Here is a 23,170-nt window from a genome sequence, read left to right on the forward strand (position 1 = left end):
GTACATATGTTTAATCACCCTGGTGGTCACGGATTTATACCAGCTCTCCCCAGAGTTACATAAAGTCAAAGGCTTTCTGTTCTGAGCCACAGCACCTTCATGCCACCAGGAGCAGGAAGGACTTTGAGGAGGAGGAGGGAGAAAGGACAGGAAGGAAGGAGAAAAGTTTTTCAACTGGGGACAGTAGGTATGTGGCTTGACATTCATATAATCAGTCATAGAACCTGGACCCACTGCCCAAAAATGTGTATTTATTTTATTATCACCTGTGTTTTCATCTATTACTGACATTTGTTTTTATCCAATGTCTTTGATATAAATATTTTGTGGAGGAAGTAAAAACGACCTCATCCCTGACAGTACTCTCAGGGAAACTGCATTCTATCTTATATACAATCTTGTTTTTAGTTTTACCAGAGTAAGCCAATCAAATCATGAGAAAATAATATTGACAATGGGGACACTGATTTTCTGAGAGAGGTAAGGCCAACAAGTTATGCTTTTAGTATTATTGTGCGAGGGGCACCTGGGTGGCTCAGTCAGTTAAGCGTCTGCCTTCAGCTCAGGCCCTGATCTGGGGTCCTGGGATGGAGCCCCACATCGGGCTCCCTGCTCAGTGAGGAGTCTGCTTCTCCCTCTCCTTCACCCTCTGCCCCTCTCCCTGCTTGCACTCTATCTCTCTCTCACAAATAAATAGATAAAATCTTAAAAAGAAAAAAGAATTATTCTGCTCAATTTAACCCTTTTGGAAATCCCCTCCTAGCCTGGTAATATCAAAATTTGACCTGGAATCATGAAAGATGCTTACTTGTCCTAAGGATCCTAGTAAGACTAAGATTTAAGCTTTGAGTGCCATAAACCCAAGACTACCCTGCTCTCTGCCTGGCCTCATTCACTGCCCCACTATCAGCTGACAGGAATTTCTTCCAGGATTCAGCAATGGAGAAGTGGACAGTGATTCCTTCCATTCGCACCTCACAATTGAGAAAATAGGGCTTTGAGGACTAATTTTATATCTCATGTTTATTGCAAAGGATGTGTAGGCCATGTTTAAGTTGTTTAAAGGCAACTTTGCATTGAAGACCAGATTCTTAGCATTTGCTGTGTCCAGGAAATTTACAGCTCTGACAGCAGTGGGAATTTTGCCAACTAAAGCAATAAGGAGGACAAAAGAAGACTTTAGACTTCTATGATTGACCTGATTTTAAGAATTATCACAACCTTTTTCACATTAGAATAGCATTTTCACAGCATATAAAATATTATTATCATCCAACTCCTTTATTTTAACTTTCTTGTTTGTTTCTTTGCCTTGGGGATGCCAAAAGCAGCTGAAAACTCGGTTATTTCCATACTGGTAGGTCAAATATTAAAATCTAAAAGTGTAAGTTATTGTCTTTATAAATACAAATAACAAGGAGGAAAACTAGATTTATACTTACTAACCTGTAGTTTTCTAGCAGAACTAAGAAGTAATAATATTCAATGACAAATGATAAAAGATACATCTTTAAATTAAATTTTTAGCATAATTTTACAACACAAGAATGTTTTATTTTTTTAGTAGTCTTTCCAGAGTTAACACTGCTATAAGGGAGTTAGTAGAAAATTAATGCATATTTTAAACAACAACACAAGTGATATATCTGAAAATATGTGCTGATTTTTTTCCCCTCCCTGCACATGTGTAACTTACTGTTGTAATACAATTTATATTCCTGGAGGAAAAAAAGATTTCAACAACCAATATCTAATAGTCTGGAAATTTTACCCACAACTTTTAAAATGATCTACTTGCTTGTATTACAAATATCTTCATCTGGGCCAGGTTTATTTATTGTGACTGTTTGTTTTGTGTTATGGTTTGTGCACTCACTGATGAAAATGCTTCTAGTCAAAGTAGTGCATTCAAAATACAGCAACTCAATAAAAACTTTAATTAATCAGGACATGAGCAAAGTGTATAAAACTGTCACATGCTGAAGAAAGTATAAAATATTCTAATTGAAAGTGTCATCTATTGGTGAAATACTTTCACTCTCTTTTACTGCAGTCTTATACACTTGTCCTTCAGCATATGAGAAAATACTAAGGGAAAAATGCCTGATGAACCTCAGGTGTACCAGGAAATAAGTCCAAACCATATTTATACTTAATAATTATTTTTAAAAAACAAATCACACATGTGGAATAATTGAAAGTAATAATGGCAATAGCTCTGAAAAAAATCAATTCAAGGCTGATATACAGTGTAAAATAGTTTAAATCAAGCCAAGTGCTTGCTTTATAACTTAATTTAGGAGATAATTAAGGCAAAGCTACAAGAAAGTAGGGATTAAAAATCAGATACTGCAACTGTGGTACATTAACACAAAGCTGTCAAAAATTTGACACCTGTTGAACAGCTTTAAAATCTATAGTTAAAATTTAGTCCTTAAGTCTAATTAATAGGCAGCCTTAGGGTCCCTTTGAAGATCATAGCATAAAGATGATCCATAGGGATGAAGAACAATTCAAATAATGAACTTGGATAGATATCTAGATATTTCACAAAGTGAGACCTAATCCAACTACACTGTATGACAATATGTTTCATGACAAAAAGAAAAAGAAAAAAGAAAAAAGAAAAATAAAAAAGAATCAGAGAGCACAGTTGGCTATTCCTACCTGTTTTCTGTGGCCCGATGACAAGGAATTTTGGCAAGTGGTCACAGGTTTTCTCTCTGGACCAAATGTCTTTGTGCCGTTTGTCATCGCATGGATTCTGCAGGAAGGAAGAATAATAAATCTTATTGTGTAATGAACCTCTGGCTGTGTAATGTAAAAATTGTTCAAAGGACAGGATCAAAATCTTGCTTGATACCCTAGAACTAGGAGTTAGACACTGTTCTGGTTCTGGTTTTCTGATTTCCAAACTGTTTCCTCATATAATGGCACCTTCCTTCCTTTCCTAGCTCCAAGGCTAGAACTCAGCATGAAGTTGATCCTGCTGTTATCCTCTTCTGCAACTTGGCCAGGTTCTAACAGCTGAGGTTCCACTCCATCTCTGGATTTATGTTTCACGTCTGTATATCTGAGCCTTCACTTGTCTTAACTTCGTTTAACCATAGTTTCTCAGATATCTGAGCTCTGCCCTAATCTTTCCTATTTCTTTTTCCCTAGAGGCTGAAGGGTCATCCTTGAACTTCACACTTGGCCAACTTTTCCTTTCTTTTTTACACTATGTGCTGTTCTGTGCTGATCCAGCAAATCCTAATGTTTGGCTATACCCTATAAGCTGACAGCAAGTAGATAAACATTTCTAGCCTATACCTCTGTCCTGAGCTCTTAACCTATTTTTAAATTGCATTTGTATAATTGCTGTATAGATGTGGTGAGGAAATGCCAGACCCAACGTATCCAGAGGTCCAATTTTACCTCCATCTCAACCTTCTCCTGTTCCATTCTCCTTCCATTTCATTTGAGTGACCCACATTTATTATCTAAATCATGACACTTTTGAGAATTAAAAGGGCCATTAAGTGAAAATAATACAATTTTTAAAATATTTATTGACTGACAAATTGATTTTATTATAGTTAATCTAAATAATATATTAAAATCATTTTCATAAAATTCTGTCTAAAACCATATGTTAGGTATTAAGACAATTATAATTTTATTTTTATTATCCAAATATTAAAAATGACATAAGATGACTAATCATTTATGTTTCATATTTATGTACATTAATCAGTTCTTTAGCCACATCTTTTTCTAATAAACATCAGCAAAGTTCTACTAAAGAATGTTTTCAGTATGATCCTATTATGTTTTACTTTTCCATAAAATTGCCTGCAATCTTTTTCAAAGTTCCATTCATGATTAATAAATTTGAAAATGTTGATACTTTCAATGGACTCTTCCCTATAGACCACTACATTTTTAACTGGGGAAATATTTTCTTTATAGAGTGGAAGTAAGCAAGAGTAAATTCTGTTAAAGGAAATGTGTTTCTGTTATTTCCAATTCTAGCTTTTTTCCATATGGAAATGCCTAAATATTAGACACCAAATATTTCACAGTTACTTTCCATTTAGAATATCTTTCTTTGATGAATATTTTTCTAGATAAAACTTGTTAGATAAGTTGCCTTTAATTATGACACTTTTGACCATTTTGCCAAATACAAGTGCCACAAAAATCATAGATTTCTCAAGATTGCATTCCAGCACAGAAAACAAATTTATCTAACTAAAAATAGGAGATCCATCAAGAAATGCTTACCCCAGTTGAACTTCCAAAGTTCAATTAAAGAATGCCAAATTAAACCCTATAGTTTGTTTGAATTCTCATTACTTAATTTGTCTAGTCTCCTCCCTTCTTTCTTCAAAGGTTTTTTTTTTTTTTTAGATGACAAAAAGCACTAAGGGAAGAGAAAAATATTATTTAAATATATTTTTCTTAAAATAATATTTTGATATTTTTCTCAAAAATCGTATTCAAAGCTGCTTTTCCTCAGGGTCATTATATAGACTGAAAGGGCCTAGATCATGACATTCCACAGAACTTAACATTGGTTTACTATACTAATGATGTGATGTTAATTGTAGGTAACAAGTGTCAAGTATTCTGGCTGCCTTGGAAAGACATATGCACTCCAGAGGGTGAAAGAAAAGCCAGCAAATTTTCAGGAGCCTACCACCTTTGGTGGTTTTTTAAGGTCATGCCCAGACATCCCCACCAAAGTAAAGGTCTGTTTTTGTTCTTTGCGACTCCTACTACTAAGAAAGAAGCACAGGGCTTGATAGGCTTCTTTGGGTTTAGGAAGCAGCATTTTATTGCACTAGGGAATACTGCTTGGAGTCATTGACAGGGTGATGCATAAAATTGCTAGTTTTGAGTGGAACCCAGAACAAGAAAGAGTCCTGCAAAAGATAAGACAGAGGCAAAAGCAGCCCTCCCACTTGGCTCATACATCTGGGCAGACCTATGGTACTTTGGCATCTATGGTATAAAAGGATGCCAAAGAGAGTTTTGGTCAAACCCCGGAGGAGAATCATGAAGTACACCCCCAAGTTTCTGCAGCAGGGTGTGCCATTTGCAGCAGATCTTTCAAACTGGTATCTACTCCTGGTATGCTACAGAGCCCTAGAAGAGATAGTGTTTGCCATGAATTTTCAAAGTGATTGTGTGTCCGTAAGTGGTCATCATAAGCTGAATATTGGGTTGTACCCAGTAGCAGTTCATTGTAAGATGGGAGTGGTATGTCTGGGATTGATCTCAAGCTGATTCAAAGGCTACAAGTAACCTTATAAATGAGTGGCCCAGACCCTTATGTCAGCTATTACTGTTCACCAATATCTCTATATCAGCTCATTCCTAGAGTTTCAGTGAAGCCCCCCTATAATCTGCTGATGAAGGGGGGAAACTCAAGCTTGGTTTGTAGATAGGTTGATTCATATGTTGGCAGAGGGCTAAGATGGACTGCTGTTGCACTAAAGCCCCATTCAGAGGGGTTCCTAAAAACCAATAGGTTAAGGGAAAACTTCCAGTTAACAGAGTTCTGGGCAACATTCCTGGTCATCTACTTTTTTGTGTATAGACTAATAGGGCAATGTAAGAATATAACAGATGAATAGGCAGTGGTGAATGGATTAGCCAAGGGACTAAAAGGGGCAGCATGGAAATATTAGGGCTGATAAGTTCTAGGAAAAAGGTATGTGGATGGACCCATGATAGTGATCAAAAAGTGTGATGAACTTGTACTACACATTAATGTACACCTGAGGGTATTCGGTGTAGAAGCGCAAAACAACCAAGTGGACAGATGATTCAGCCAGTTCCCAATATTCCCACATACCACCCAACCTCTGTCTAGCCAACCCATTGCTGAAGTAATGGAGTAGCCATGATAGCAAGATGGAGGCCATTCATGGGCCTCCTTCTCCTAAGTCTGCTCTAGTTATAGCCACTGTTGAATATATGACTTGTCAGTAACAGAGACCAATTTTAAATCCCAGAAATAGCTCTAGCCTACCACTTAGGAGAAAATTGATTATATTGGACATTTCCATTTTGAAAAGGGCACTGATTCATCCTGAACCCCGCTCACACATATTCAGAGTATGAATTTGCCTTCTCTACTCACATAAACTATTTCCTCTTCTCTTTCCTGTTTCACTTTTTCCCCTTATAGGTTTTTCCTGAGAGCATCTCTTCAATAAATCATTTGGAACGAAATTTCTTATCTCAGACTTGATCCTAATGCATTTTCCATCCCCAGCTTCCACTGGAACAAGAGTGGAGTGCAATATAAAAAGACCAATGATATATAAAGACAACTGCACTATATGAGAATTCGCCTTGGAAAAGGTTAGGCTATATATCTTGGGTTTTTCTATGAATTCATCTGTAGAAACTGTGATAAAAGGAGTTAATTACAAGCCAATAAACTTCACATTTTTAAATTTATTTTGCATAATAATTGAAATTTTATTTTATTTTTACCAGTGTCTTTCTGCCATCATTTTATTTAGTATTCAATCTCCAATACTCAATAGTCTAGCTTCAGTTTAACTCTCTAAGTATAATTTTTACTATGCCAGAGAAGGGTAAACTTTCTAGTCTCCTTTTCTTCCTTCAGTTATAGAACATTCCCTATTTTGCAAAGTCTGTAAGTTTCCAGCTAGAGACTGTATTTCACTCACTCTTTTGAATCAAACTTTCTTCATATGAATCATTTCAGTCCAAAGGAGAGAAAGCCAAAATGACGTTAAGTATCTTCTTAAGGATAAAACCACTCTCCCTGGATTTCCCCTTTCCTACTGACTGCTGGCTGTAAAATGGTTACAATTACAGTAGGTGCCTGGGACTCAGAGATGCTTAACCACTGCCAATTGGGGGCCCTGGATGGCCATGTGGAAGAGAGCTGTCTAACTCTCCTAAATGGCCTGCCCATTTTTAGACAGCTGTATGAGTGAGAAATACGTATCTATTTTATTTAGTCAATTTACTGTTTGGAATGTCATCATGATAGCAACATTGCCTGCACTCTAACTCAATGTGTTTCAGAGCACTTGTCTGTGAGAAGGTAAAGAACCTGTGTCAGCATGTGAATTATTGAACTACTTACTTCAATAAGAACATCCTGCTATAAGAAAACAAAACAAAACAAAACAAAATTCCACCTGAAGCAGCCAGCATGCTCAGTGATATAGTTGGTTTACATGTTGGCACAAGCTTCCTGTCTCATGGCAGATCAACAACAAACAATTCAAACCCATCCATGGACCACACTTTGAGTTGCACTGTTCTGAAGTGACAATTGCCAACACCCTACACAAAAATAAACTCAAAATGGATTAAGAACCTAATGTGATCCCTGAAACCATAAAATTCCTAGAAGAGAACAGGCAGTAATCTCTTTGGCTTTAGCAACATTTTTCTAGATATGTCCTCTCAGGCAAGGGAAACAAAAGCAAAAATAAAATAATAAGACTACACCAAAATAAAAAGCCTTTGCACAGCAAAGGAAACCATCAACAAATGAAAAGGCAGCCTACTGAATGGGAGAAGACATAAGCAAATGAAATATATGATAATGGGTTTATATTCAAAATATGTAAAGAACTTATACAACTCAACACCCCCCCAAAAAAATCTGATTAAAAAATGGGCAGAGGGCCTAAACAAATACTTTTCCAAAGAAGACATACAGGTGGCCAACAGACACATGAAAAGGTGCTCAACATCACACATCATCAGGGAAATGCAAATCAAGCCACAATGAGATATCACCTCACACCTGTCAGAATGACCAGAATCAAAGACAAGAAATAACAAGTGTTGGTGTGGACGTGGAGCAAAAGGAACCCTCGGACACTGTTGGCAGTAATGTAAATTGGTTCAGCCACTGTAGAAAACAGTATAGAGGGTCCTCAAAAAAGTTAAGAATAGAAATACTGTATGATCCAATAACTCCACCCTTGGGTATTTACCCAAAGAAAACAAAAACACTAATTTGAAAAGATATACGCAGCTCTATGTTTACTGCAGCATTTTTTACAGTAACCAAGATATGGAAGTAACCTGAGTGACCCTTGATAGATGAATGGATAGAGAATATGTGGAATTTACATACAATGGAATATTACTCAGCCATAAGAAAGAATGAGATCTTGACATTTGTGACAACATGGATAGACCTAGAGGGTATTATGCTAAGTGAAGTAAGTCAGACAAAGACAAATACCATATGATTTTGCTTATATGTGGAATCTAAAAAATAAAAGTGAACAAACGAGAAAGCAGAAACCAACCCATAAATACAGAGAAAGAACTGATGGTTGCCAGAGGGGAGAGGGCTGGAATAGTTGGAAAACTGTGTGAAAGGGAGAGAAAAGTACAGGCTTGCAGTGATGGAATGCCTAAGTCATGGGAATAAAAGGTACAGCATAGGGAATATAGTCAATGGTATTGTAATAGTGTATGATGACAGTAGCTACCCTTGTGGTGAGCTTAGCACAATGTATAGACTTGTGGACTCATTATGTTGTATACCTGAAGTTAATGAAACATTGTGTCAACTATACTTCAATTAAAAAGACAAAAAAAAAAAAAAAAGAAAAACAATTGCCAAAACCAACCTGATGTTTCAGTTAATCTGTATTCACTATTATAGATATACTCATGTTTGCACCTGATTCTTTGAAGTTTATTTGAACAATTTATTTTTCTATGGAATGCTCTTATTTCCTTTTTTACCAATCTAATAAAATTTTCACCAATTATTCTAGTGTAAGCTAATATGTTCCATAAACTTTCCCTTTTTATTTTAGAGGGGTGGCATAGCCCAGTTGTTAAGAGTGTGACCTCAGGAGGGAGACTGCCTGTGTCTTATGGAATTTTCCTAAATTCTCTGGGCCTCAGTTTCCTTCTCAAGAAAATAATGATTGATGGTATCTACCTCACATGGTTATTGAGAGTATTAAAGGAGTTAATATATTTAAAATGATTAAATTGTTCTCTATAAAAGAGAGTAATTAGGGGCGCCTGGGTGGCTCGGTCGTTAAGCGTCTGCCTTCGGCTCAGGTCATGGTCCCAGGGTCCTGGGATCGAGCCCCGCATCGGGCTCCCTGCTCCGCGGGAAGCCTGCTTCTCCTTCTCCCACTTCCCCCTGGTTGTGTTCCCTCTTTCGCTGTGTCTCTCTCTGTCAAATAAATAAAATCTTTAAAAAAAAATACAAAAGAGAGTAATTATTATGTGATCCCAGGTTAACCTTTTTTTTTTTCCTTTTGTCCAGATAAGTTAGTCAGTTGAAGCAAAAGAAAGAAGTTACAGTTGCTGATGGACTGGTTTATGATAGATATCCTTCCTGAGAACAGACTTCCTGGTCCACCGTCAGAACTCTAGCCCCTGGGGTGGCTACCCCTTCTCAAAATCACAGTTTGGTGACTGGATTTCTGGGACGTACGACTTACTTGATAGGGAAATAGCTTGGTGTTTCTTCAGGGAAACTTGAGAATATAGATTGCCCTACCAGACCCAAAGACCCTATATAATCCCAACTCAATTTATTTTTGAATATGCTTGCTGTCTCGCTCCTGCAACTCATCCGATTTATTGTTTTAGCACTTGTCATCACTCAGGTCTCTACTGAAATATCACCCATGCAAGAGGCCTGCCCTGCTGACCAGAACCAAAGCAATTTCTCCCACTCCTGTCTTTCTGTGATAGCTTCTGGTTATATTTTCTTCATTGTATTTCAGTACCTGAAATGATTCTATTCAGGTATGTGTTTATAGCAATTTTAAATTACATATATAATACATTTATGTTTATAATAATTCTATCTCAACTAGAATGTAAGTTCTCTGAAGAGAAGACCTCTGTTAGTCTAATCTAATATATGAAAGGTGCTTGATAAATATGGGTTGAATGACTGAATAACTGACTTGAGACAAGCACAGTAAACCTTTAGTAATAGGCATAGACAGATTTTGACATATACTTGAAAACTAACATAATACGAACCGGGTAGACACTTTACTTGCAAAACTCCCACAGAAATAAAATATTTACAATCTCCAATGATATTTTTTATGGTGGCCCCAGAAGCTCGTTTTGCTATTTCCTTAAGTCATCACTTTATATCTTAAACATTATTTTCCTCATATTATTTAACTGCCTCATTTGTAAAGAACTTTAGTTTTCAACTGTATTTTATATATTAAACAATAGAAAGGCAGTTCCCATGACCTACACTTACCAAGTTTCCGCACACATATCCCAGTGAAGAACAAATCTCATATTAGGTACTCAATTCATTTGCTCTAATGGTTTCTTTATACTTCGCAAAGGTAGATGAGCAAACTGATCAATTATTCAGTACCACTGCTGAAAGTGTCTTTCGTGAGATCTTTCTGGTTCTCTATGTTCAACTAGGCCACTTATTTTCTTTATCACAGTACACGTGCCTTTGCCGTTCAAATTTCTGCACGCAAAACCAGTGAAATAAAACATTCACAGAAATGGGCAAATGCTATATAAGACTTGAAAAGAGTTTTCTTTAACATACAGAACATGGGTAAACATGCCCTGTTCTGGTAGATAAAGACACTAATTATTTCTAGTTGTGCTCTCCCAAGAAATTATACTGATAGAAGTAAACTATCAAATAAAATTCCCTGAATGCTATTATAATACCTTTTGTTCCAAATGCTTTTATTACTAACAGTTCAACTTACACTACTTTGGTTTTTCCTGTATGTACTTTATAGGTGGTGGCATGTGTATACCTCAGTCTAGGCAGATTGCCTATCGTTATAACTGCATTCCTTCTATGTTATGCTATTTTAAGACTTTCCAGATGCCCAGTATTTCTTCTTTCACCTCTTTTCCTGCATGTTTCCCCCTGTGTCTCTTAATCATAACTTTATTAACAAGATGTATGCATTTCCTATTTTATACTCTGAAAATGTTTGTTTAGATTTTTTCCTACTCTGGCTTTTCTTATGTTGGCTGAATATTTGAGTAACAGCTAACATAATATCTGGCCTTTATTGATCACCTTCTATATTCCAGGCACTTGCTTGGCATAGATTATTTCTAATCCTCAAAGCAACCTGGCAAGACAGATATCATTATTCCTCCTTTATACCTGAGGAGACTGAGGTGCAAGATGTTTTATTTAGGTCTTGCTGAAGGTCACACAGCAAGTTAGTTTCAAATTTGGAATCCAAAGCTCGGGTTGTCTCTGCAGCTAAATATCATGTGTGTGTGTGTGTGTGTGAGAGAGAGAGAGAGAGAGAAAGAGAGAGAGAGAGGGAGAGAGAGAGAGGGAGAGAGAGGGAGGGAGGGAAGAGAGAGAGAGAATGAAAGAGGGAAAGAGAGTGTTTGGCAGTGATTTTGAAGGTCAAAGAGTCTTCCCAAGAAAAAGCTAAGCATTTGCTTGCATTTTCATACTTTGTTCCATTGCTATTATTTTAATTTCGAAAGTCAGAAAATTACAAAGCAATTATATCTTTTTTCATCCTCTAATCTGATTGTTCCCTGAATCTGAAACTGTTGTAAACAATAATTTACTGTTTTAAGTATCTAGCATTATAGATATATTGGAACTTAAAAAAACTTCAGCAAAATTGCTTTAAGCAGCTTATGGTTACTGTGCCAGTCTAGTAAAAATGCATGTAACTCAGCTCTCACACAGGTAAAGGGGACTCAGGTGGTTTTATACATGAACTATATGATGAGGCGAGGACGATTTGCTTTTAAGTAGGTATAAAAGAGATGGAGAGAAGATTCTCTGAGGTGATGGGCCAGGCTTAGAAAGGGGTGTAAATTCTGATGAAAACCCAGATTTTTCCTCTCCAATTAAGTAAAATTTTCAAATTCATAATCAAGCTAAAAACACAGATTTAAAAAAAATGACACTACTTACCTTATCCTGAAGTTCATAACAAAAGAACAACTTTTGTTCTCATTAGATCTAGTTATTCCAACCTACGTTGCCTTTTCTCTACTAAAAATCTGCTTTGCTCATTGCTTCTCCACATCCTTCATTGACAAGGACGCTGTGGAATCATCAGTTAGATTACCTCCTCTGGAGTCATGTGCCTGTTGCAGATACCTGGGACATATCTAGACTTAGCTGGAACCTTAAAAACACCCAGGGCTCATGGTAGGATTATTTTGTTAATTATGAACATTTCAGAGGTTATTGGTTTCCTCTTCATTTCCTCTCTACTTGCCTTCTGCTGTTCAGACCGCACTGTTTAAAGAAGAATGCTACGAAAGGTGTATTTGTTTTTCTTTTAACATTATACTTCTTCCTCCTTATCTGGTTGTGTTGTTTCCAAAAGTTCTGCTTACCGAGTTTTGCCATGTACCTGTCTTTAAAACAAAATCCTTTTCCAATCTGTTTTACACAGGCGGGTGACTTTCAATTTTTTGTCTCTCAATTTCATTTAAGCCTAATACAATCCACATACACTGATGAGGAATTTTAATAGGCCATGGGTGTTTATTCTCAGTGTTTCAACCAGCAATTCCTTTTGGAGAAACTTGGAGACACATACCATCTTTACAGAGCTTGACTCTACCCTGCGTGCTATATAAAACTCAGCTAGTCCATCAACTCCTTTGAAAAGCCTTTCCTTTCTGAGTGCACTGATTTATAATGAAGGCTCTCTCCACAGAGCTCCTGTAGCACTTAATAGTCTGATTCCTTCTCAAACTTTCCTCCTAAAGTGGTCTGGATACAGAGAAGCAGAAATACCCACTTCTGAGGCAGGAGTGGGTAGAAAAGGGTCTATGGTTCTGTGTGCGTCTAGGGTAACAGCTCCATGAAAGCTGCTTTAAGCACAAAGGACCTTTGATTTACCTTAAACATCTATGCACTTGTCACCATATTATATCCATGTTGATTTAAATAAATTGATACGGTTGGCATTTTCCCATGAAATGTTCTCATAGTAAAATTTACCCCAGGAGATGACAGGTTTACTCTGAAGTTCTGAGTACATTCAAACGGATGACTGCACATTCCTGCAGATAGTACCTAATATTATTATTTATGGTTTTATGAATATCCTGTCAGAGAATCTAGATAGCAAACTCAGTTAAGAAAAACTGTATTTTAAAACTCTTAATAATAGGTTGATCTACTATAGCATATTCACTCATAGTACAACACTTAAGTTATCAGATATATCTGTAGGGCACACACGCAAAAAAAAATCAGGTTTTTTTCGTTGTTATATTTGGATTAGTTCTGCAAAATCCATGTTTTATGATGATTTTGATTCAGAAAGGATGGAAGTATATATGATATTTTATTTTATTTTTTTATGGCACTATCTGCAAGTGGTTTTTCTATTACTAAACCTCAGTAAGTTGTGTGGGGAATTTGACACTTGACAAGATCATATTTGCAACGAATTGACAGGAAAGGGAAAATCCATGACTTATGTCACCATTTCTGGATGTCAGAATGTCCAACAGCCTTGCATAACCAAGTAGGGAAGTGCTTCAGTGTAAATTAAAAAAAATTAGGGGCACCTGGGTGGCTCAGTCAGTTGAGCATCTGCCTTAGACTCAGGTCAGGATCCCAGGGTCCTGGGATCGAGCCTCGCGTGTCCTCATGGGGCTCCCTGCTCAGGGGGAGTCTGCTTCTCCCTCTCCCTCTGCTCCACCCCTTGCATTCATGTTCTCTCTGTCTCTCTCTCTCTGTCCCTCTCTCTCTCTCAATGAATAAAAAAAAAAATCTTAAAAAAAATTAAAATCATGAGAAATTACCTACATATTTGGGAAGCATTCCTGAAAGGTTTAAATACTTGTCTGAATTAGGCAGATAAATGAAGCAAATACATAAATTCAAACTATGATTAGGAAAAAATATGTAAGAAGGTAATGGTGTCTATGCCTCTGCTGTACCATCTAGGAAATGAGCAGGAACTATTCCGGCTATTTCACTGGAAGGGGCTAAAAGATGAATAAATGGAAATGAAAACTATGGTATTATCGAACTCGTTTCCCCAGCTGTGGGGTGATTACTTGCAGATCAGTTTTCCTTTCCTCTCAGTGTCTCCCCCACAAACAGTTTCTATCACACTTCTTTAAAGGCCTCACTTTTTTTCCCAACCATGAAGCTACTTGGGGTTTCCCTCTCTCATGGCTACATTACTGTCCTAACTTTAGTACCTCCCTGTTCTTACCTGTCCTGCAAAGAGACTTCTGGTATAATCTTTATTGGCCAACCTTTTTTTTTTTTTTTAATTACTTTACTCTCAACTTCAGAACCGACACGTGTAGGCTCCTTGTTGCCTCTCAAATCCAGATGACTCTGGTAGCTTTCAAAGTTTTCCCAGCTGCCTTGTATGTGCTTTTCAAGGTTATTTCCCACTGGATACCTACCGTTATCTAAGAAACAAGTGTGCCACTTTGACTGTTCTTTGTGCACATGCACCCGCCTCTGCTTTTGCTTATTCATTCATGAGATTATAATGACGGCAGCTATGGTACCATGCTAGGTTCTAGGTTACAAAGCTGTATGAACCTAGTCTCACCCCTTAAGGTTTGCATGAGCTGGTGTATGACAGGCGTAAGCGTCTGCAAGACCACACAGTAAGTGCAATAGTAGAGTCATAAATAAGGTATGGAGTGGAAAAGAAAGGAATAAATATGAAAACAAATTCATAATGTCATTTTGTTCACATAACCAGGAGCTATTATGGTTTGTAAGTTCTGTGAAAGCAAAGACTTTTCTATTACGTAGGTACTTCAAAAGTGTAGGTCAAATAAATTCACACTGAATAAACCAGCAGATTCTTCTAAAGTAACAATGTATGCCTGAAATTCCGTCTTACAGAGAGAGTCGAAGATAGAAGCAGATTTATTTTTCTAAATGTAAAACCGCCATCTTGGTGTGGTCGGAACTACACTGGAGTAGGAATAAGAGAACCCGAGCTTTACTGCTGACCTGTCCCTAGTAATCCAAGTGACTTAGGACAAGATATTTCACCTCGCTGGGTGTCACTGTGTCTTCTCTAAACTGAATAGATTGGGCTAGATGTCCCTAATTTCTCCTACTCTTACAATCTATAAGTCTCTGGGTCGGAATTCATTTATTCCTTCAACAGGCATATAGTAATAGAAGCTACAGAGTGTATGTCACTAGAACTTCTGATTTGTTTATGTCACAGCTGTTCAGATCTCATGATCCGTAAGCCGGAGTTGGATGATTTCATAGCCAGAGTCAACAAAGGTGATAACCTTTCACCCTGTGATTTTCTTTCCTACTTCTTTAATCCTGGGGATACTGGCATGGAGAGAGAGACCCTGCTGCTCTTTGAGCTTTCCCTTGGTCATGCGGGCAAGCAGGAATCCACATCATGCTTGTCGTGTTTGTTGATAGTGAGAGTCTGGAGTGACTGAGTGAAGATTGAGGCTGAGCTAACCTGACAGCTTGAGAGCTTAAAAGCATCGATTAACAAATGTGCAAGTTTCTGACCTTCTAAATGCCTCCATGTTGTGGTTTTAGTTTCTATAATGAGAGTTAAAAAAAAAAAAAAGGAAATCCTATTCTTCCATGCTTCATAGTAATTATTCTCCCAAAACAAAAAGGGGTATGAATTAACAGGAACCCGTGAGAATACTTTTAAGAATCTTACACACTTGGGACTACACTGAGGAGAATAAACTCGAGGGATAGAGTTCCATGTGTGTCCTCAGCATATATTCTCACATTTAGCAGATTTGAAAGAAGCAACTTCCAGTGAAGGGAGCACAGACACATTCTGTGTTGTTCTTACCATGATGTCCATTGATAGATACTCATATTGCACTTTTTAATTAGGTGACAAAGCAATTTCATAGACATGGTAGTTGGTGCTAATGAAAATTTACATAAAGAACCAAAGGAAACTAAATAGATGTGAAGATCATCATTCTTCATGTTTTATTTTTATTTGTAGTAATAAAAATGTGTGAATTAAAAATCTAGAGAAAAATAACAGTTGATATACTTTTTTAAAAGTGAAATACACTAAATAAGAAGGCATGCTTTGAAACACAAAAAAGTACCTCAATTTTGAGAATGTGTAACGATGACAGACACATAATATTAATCTATCCTAACTCTGTAGGCCTGTGATGAGTGGGCTACAAAACACTTAATTAGTGCTGGTTGTGCTCATATGTTTTTTTTGTAAAATTAAATTCATATTGTTTAAAGAACATGATGATAATGCTTACAGCTGCTTTGTTTATCATTATACATATGAATATGGAAAGAAGAGATAACTCAGGGAAAGGGACTCAGACAGTATTATGCACTTTATCTCTACTTAACCATTTGCAGTCTCACTGGCGAAGTTTATCAGATTTGCTTCAATAGGTCAACTGTTCTCAAAATCTCACGTACCTGAATAATTCCCTCTTGAACTTAGCTGCTCTTCTGCTTTCTATTTCTTGTTTTCCTTTTTAAACATATTTTAGAATACATGGCACTTTAGTTAATGAGAAATGCTTGCAACTTTATTTTTCAGTCCAAAGAAACCATGTAATTCACTTGATAAAATGGGATTCTTTTAGTAAATATTTACTCTTCAATGTTATTTAAATATGTTTATAATAAACGATTTTGATAGGATATATTAAAATTGCTAAACATACAAATGACAACAGCAATAACAAACATTTGTGAACTCTCCGAAGCCTTTTCTGATTAATTTCATCATTTATTAAGAACTACCTAAGAATTAACTCTATGATGCTATTCAAAATTAATTGTCAGCGCTTACAAATGTTTTGTATATATTTATGTTCTTATGTCTTCAAAATAATATAGTTTTCTAAGAAATAGTTCTATTTTCTGTTTCTAATTTTCATTTACACCCCCAATCAACTAACATGGTATTTCATACATAACAAAAATTCAATCAATATTTAGAATCATCAAATTGACCAATCATATTGGAACTGGTGTATCTTTTTTTTTTTTTTTTTAAGGGGGAGGGAAAGAAAGGAAGGACAGAGGGAGAAGAAAAGAGAGAATCTTAAGCAGTCTCCACACTGAGTGCAGACAGAGCCTGACCCGGGGCTCAGTCTCACAACCCCAAGATCATGACCTGAGCTGAAATCAAGAGTCAGATGCTTAACCAACTGAGCACCAGGTGCTTCAGAACTGGTGTATCTTTGATTATATTCATTCCTTACCAAAAGGAACAGTGTCACTGATATTGAACCTATATCAATAGATATAATTCTTAATTAAAAAAAACTCACACAATAGTAAGAGATATAAATCCTTCATCTAAAAAAAAATTCTGCTTCTAAAGGAAAAGGAAGATTAGAGCTTGGGGCTATTGACTCATTTTCTATATGTTAACTGTTTGCAACCTTTGTTAAGTTGGCTACTTTTTATTGTTACCATACTGTGAGTTATAGATATCTCATAAATAAACACGTGTGAGAAAAGAATTGATTTACTATCAATGATTTATCAATTCTATAAATGTGTGAGCACTTTTGAATAACGCTATTTATGCTTTGCCTTTATGAAATGCAGCAGCTACTTGGTATTATATACACCCTAATAATTATATCTTTTTTTTTTTTTAAAGATTCTATCTATTTGACAGAGAGAGACACAGAGAGAGAGGGAACACAAGCAGGGGAAGTGGGAGAGGGAGAAGCAGGCTTCCTGTGGAGCAGGGAGCCCGATGCGGGGCTCGATCCCAGGACCCCGGGATCATGACCTGAGCCGAAGGCAGACGCTTAACGACTGAGTCACCCAGGTGCCCCAATAATTATATCTTTATCTATTTATCTGTCTAACTTATACACCAGACATACAGATAATCAAGCAACTTATTAGAAGGATGAAAGAATTAGAATGTGTAGTTCAATATAAACACAAATAGTGGAGAGTTCCTGAATAAATCATCAGAATAAAGTATGACTCACTGTAGCAGTCAGTTTTAAAGCACATTCTGAAATACATACTAGTGAATCAAAGTAACAAGGAAACCCTTCACTGACTTTGAGAGAAAACACTGTGTTTTATTCTTTGCATTCTCTAGAGCAACCAGCCTTGCCTTACACATAGTGGATGCTTAAGAAACATATGTTCGATGAATTCCTGACTGCATAGACACAGAGTCTATACATGTATTGTGGATTATGGAATAAAGAGAAACACATAGTCTTGAGGAGATAGAGAGAGAGGATGGATGGTAAAAAGTCAGTTTCACAGTGATTTCTCAGTAATGATGATGCTACCCCTCTACCAGCCGCTTAGCAGGGCCCTACGTGCTCTGCTCTCTGCAGTCAGCTTATTGACTGTGTGGGTCAGTGTAACGTAATGCATAAAGAACCAAGAAAGTGGGAGGTAGCATTTTCCTAGATAACTGCTAAGAAGCAGACAGTTTACATTTTCATACATGGAGGCTGAGTGGCTCCCACATGAAGTTGAATTATTTGTAAAAGCAATCCTAAAACTGACAATTTTTCTTTTACCGATAGATCTGGTCCTAGTGAAAGATTAGTTAGATTTAAAAGAAATATGGAGGGGCCCCTAGCGTCTGCCTTTGGCTCAGGTCATGATCCTGGGGTCCTGGGACGGAGCCCCACATCGGGCTCCCTGTTCTGCAGGAAGCCGGCTTCGCCCTCTCCTACTCCCCCTGCTTGTGTTCCCTGTCTCACTCTGTCAAATAAAAAAATAAATAAATATTAAAAAAAAGAAATATGGAGACATATTAAAGACAGAATCTGTATAAGCATGTGGTAAAAATTGCTTTTCCCTTTTTATTTATACTATCAGTGTTTATACATACATATCAGGGTTTAGTTATAGGGTCTTAGATTATGACTGCTCTTGGTTTCTATCTCCCTAGATACCCAGTGCCTAACCATTTTACTGCCAGTTAGTGCTCACACTGAGAGTCAAAATGATTAACACCGAGAAGACACCAACAATAAAACAGCCTCCTCAAAGCAAAAATTCGGAACCAACCAAACCAACCAACCAAACTCCAGAAAAACAAAAAATACACTTAATCCATAAAACAAAAAATGTTATAGAAGTGAATGAAACTATTGAATAAAAAAGTTTGGGCTAAATGTCAGTTTTAATACCTCCAACAGAGTTCCTAATACAAATTAGGCACTGGTTTCTTTCCTTCCACTACAGGACAGAAGGTTTAGCGTTACCTGCCAGAGAGGGTCTTTCTGCTCAGGGAAGAGCTCAAAGTACTTGTGTGCTAGTTGCACTGGGGGCAGAGTTTGCAATTTCAGGTTGGTCCAGCTCTGCACGAAGTTGGCCAAGTTCATGAAGGTATATAACCCTAGGCGGTCATTCCCATAGTTCGACAAATGGGTCATGAAAATGCTGATCTGAAAGATAAAAGATAAATAAAAATGACCATAAAATATAACATACTTAAGTTCAGAAGTAGCACAGAAGCTCCAGGCAGGACCTCACTTAACCTTGGAATTTCTTGAGAGGTGTGATTATCATTCGAGGTGGTGTTATAAACTGAATTGTGTTCCTCCCAAATATATATGTTGAAACCACAGTATCCAATGTGACTTTTTTGAAGATTAGATTTATAGGAAGGTAATTATGGTGAAACAAGTTCATAAGGGCAGGGCCCTAGTCCTGATAGGTCTTTTTTTTTTTTTAAGATTTTATTTATTTATTTGATTGAGAGTGAGAGAGAGCACACAAGCAGGGGGAGCAGCAGAGCGAGAGGGGGAAGCTGGGAAGCTGAGCAGGGAGTTCTACACGGGGCTGGATCCCAGGACCCTGGGTTCATGACCTGAGCCACTCAGGCACCCTGATAGGTCTTGAGCCCTTATAAGAGGAAGAAATACCTGCGCTCATTCTCTCTCTCTCTCTCTCTCTCTCTCTCCCTCTCCCCTGCTCCCTCCCTCTCTTCTCCTTTCCCTCCCTCACTTCCCCTCTCTCTCCCTCCCTCGCTCTCTGTGTTCTTCCCTCTCCTCTTCTACCCCCATCTCCCTCCGTCCCTCTATCACAGCCAGAAGGAAGCTAAATTTGCTGGCACCTCAGTCATGGACTTCTAGCACCCAAAGCTGTGAGAAAATAAATGTCTGATGGTTAAACCACCCAGGCTGTGGTATCTTCTTATGGCAGTTTGCACAGCTAACACAAGCGGAAAGCCACACATTTGATTTCTATTTTAAAATCACTCTTAAACTCACTCTTAAAATGGAAATTGAAATTGCGTTTTTCTTTTCCTCCTCACTGTTCATTAAAAATATAGTGTTAATTTCCATATCAGTTTTTCCCTATTGTAGAATCAACATCATCAAACCCAATAACCTAATAACTTCCAGGCTAGTGAAGAACCAGAATTAGGCTAGTTCTAAAATAAAACAATTGTTACAGATCTTTACTGGTTTAGGCATGTATATAGATTGAATTAGAATTAGATTCAAATTGGAATTAGACTCAAAGGTCTAATGAAGAGTTACTGCAATAAAGAAATTGTTAATGTTTGCATTGAAACTGATTGCATTTAGCCAAAAAACTTCTCCATACTTATTAATCCTTTTGCAATACTTCTTATTTCTATATTAACTCTAAAAATATCATAGCATTTTGGTATTGTATTTTTGTAGATCAAAGACTAAGAAAAAGTAAAATCTAGGTGGATTGCTCTGGAAACAACAAAAATTTTGAATATGATTACAGATATAATCTGATATACAATCCATCAGAGATTGCAGTTGGAATATTAAAATATTAAATGAAGGAGAATTTGTATATTCTTGATCTAAACTGTAGAGATTGCATGTAGAGATGACTAGTGCAAGTCATAAAAAGGGAATTAATAATTTTCTACCATACACAGTATTTGTACTTGTTCCTCAATCTCATTATATTTGCATGTATCTCAAAAATTCATTTTATTACTTATTATTTAGAACTATAAATATTTCAGAGAAGTTAATATATAATTATTTTATTAACTTCATTGGAAAAGTAGCGGTAAGAGAATGTTAGAAATAATAACATTAAAACAAATACACTATGTGATGTTAACCAGAAAATAATATCCACAGGTCAGTATATAGAAAGTCAAGTGTTGCACGGCTAATTTTTTTATGGATGCTTACTGCCTCTTTTTTAAGGGTTTACGTTTCTTGGTGTGCTTATTTGGGTTGTTTGAACTATTGTGAAAATAAAAACGGGTTTGCAGTAACCATTCCAATATCATGTCATTGCAACCTGGTTAGAATGCTAGCCACGCAATAAAGATTATACATTGCAGAACTATTGTGCCCAAGACCTAACATGTCATTGGATAACTGTAAATGTCCAAAGAGGATACCTTTGGTGTTAAAAATAATAAGGCATTAGCTTGTTCCAGAATTTAAAAAACAAAATAAAACAAACAATAGGCTGGCAAAGTATTGCCAGAATAACTTATAAGTTAAAGATATCAGGTTCATTGAATGCCCTTTTTACTTTGGAAATAAAACATTCTCTTTCAATGTGCTATATTAGAATGCTGAAGAAAATTCTCTGAGGAAAGCCAATTAAAATGATTAGAGATACTCCTCACAGTAGATGAAGGTGGGAAGGAGAGTGGGAGAGCTTGGCCCATTGTTCTTCATATCCCTGTATTACATAAAATAATACCATAAAATAATTAAAAAATAATACCATAATAATAATAATAATAAAGTATATGGTGCTTACTATGTGCAAGGCATGAATCTAAGCCCTTTATATATACAAAAAGATTAAATACTTTAACAGATTAATTCTTATGAGGTAGATACAGTCATTGTCCCTTTTTACAGATGAAGAGACTGAGGCAGAGTTAAGTAACTTGTCCAAGTCCCACATCTAGTCAATGGCAGAGCAGAATTTAAAACCCAGGCCATTTGATTCCCAAATCTGACACATGATATACCTGACACCTTCACCCAAAGAGTTTAATACATAGAGTTTGACATCCATCTTTTTTTTTCCTTCTGACTTTCTTGGGAAAAAAAAAAGGCAAAGACATCTGTCTATAGAAAAAAGTGGAAAATCTATGTAAGTAATATCTTGGTAACTTAAAGTTTTTTCTTTTCTTTTAAATTGGAATAACAGAAGATAAATTATTTTTGGAATCTTACATGAAAACTTTTAAAACGATGAATTAGGGGCACCTGGGTGGCTCAGTTGGTTAAGGGCTGCCTTCAGCTCAGGTCATGATCCCAGGGTCCTGGGCTCGAGCCCCGCATCAGGTTCCCTGCTCAGCGGAGAGCCTGCTTCTCCCTCTCCCTCTGCCTGCCTCTCTGCCTACTTGTGCTCTCTCTCTATCTCTCTGTCAAAAAAACAAATACAATCTTAAAAAAAAATCTTTAAAACGATGAATTGTAGTATTTGAAAGAATATTACTGATTGCCTGCAGATTTATCTTTGATGGCAGTATCACTCCTATCATATTTCCAGTCCATTTTTCCCCCGTGGGGTGTATTCAAAGCTTTTTATTCTAAAGGTCAGAAAAGAGAAAGGTTATTTTAAAGAAGATTCTTTATATAGCTTGTTTAGATAGAAATTTAAATCAGATTCCCCAAATGTTTGTTGATACAATGTTGTTACTTGAGATTCATGTAGAATCATTTGAACAGGCTCGGGGTATCTATGTCTCTCAGTAATTTTTACATTGGCTAACTTCTCTCCCTCTAAGCTTCCCGCCACCGCACCCCCGCCCCACCAAATAGGAAGTGTCCTCTTGGCAGGACTTAATTACAGAGTTTCTAGAACATAACATAGTATCAGTAGTTGATGACCATATAATTGCAATTGTTGTCATGAGAACTTCTTTATAATCACCACAAAATAATGTGCATTTGATCCCAATAAGTATGCATTTATCTCATGTCACTACTGTAATTAAGAAATAAGACAGTATAAGCAGTGTGCTTCAGGATAATTATAGTTTCTCAGGACTGAAATTATTATGAAAAACCAAGCTGCTGGCTAAATGCCTGAAGAAATATAATAATGTCCTAGAAATCTACCACCTGCCCTCTAGCATTATTATTTTAAGATGAAACTTTAAGGCACCTGTGAGTGTCTAAAATCTGACAAAATTATAAATAAAAATACTACTTGGAGAGTACTGTAAACATGATTTTTGGGTGCCTGGGTGGCTCAGTTGGTTAAGCA

The 23,170-nt window shown here is 36.7% G+C and overlaps 1 protein-coding gene across 2 annotated transcripts in view; it reads right to left on the bottom strand.

Annotated features, from left to right (window-relative positions):
• The window catches only part of LOC112826011 (bifunctional heparan sulfate N-deacetylase/N-sulfotransferase 4), a 403,078-nt gene that overhangs the window by 18,571 nt on the left and 361,337 nt on the right, over positions 1 to 23,170 (bottom strand). For both annotated transcript variants that reach the window (XM_025874089.2, XM_073891207.1), the window contains 2 exons: positions 19,192 to 19,374; positions 2,668 to 2,764 (listed from right to left, as the gene is read on the bottom strand). In XM_025874089.2, coding sequence (XP_025729874.1) covers positions 2,668 to 2,764; positions 19,192 to 19,374 — 280 coding nt within the window. The remainder of the gene's footprint in view (positions 1 to 2,667; positions 2,765 to 19,191; positions 19,375 to 23,170) is intronic.

Source organism: Callorhinus ursinus, unplaced genomic scaffold (assembly GCF_003265705.2).
Source record: "Callorhinus ursinus isolate GAN/ISIS: 27379988/994484 unplaced genomic scaffold, GSC_fseal_2.0 scaffold4, whole genome shotgun sequence".
NCBI classification, from domain to species: domain Eukaryota; kingdom Metazoa; phylum Chordata; class Mammalia; order Carnivora; family Otariidae; genus Callorhinus; species Callorhinus ursinus.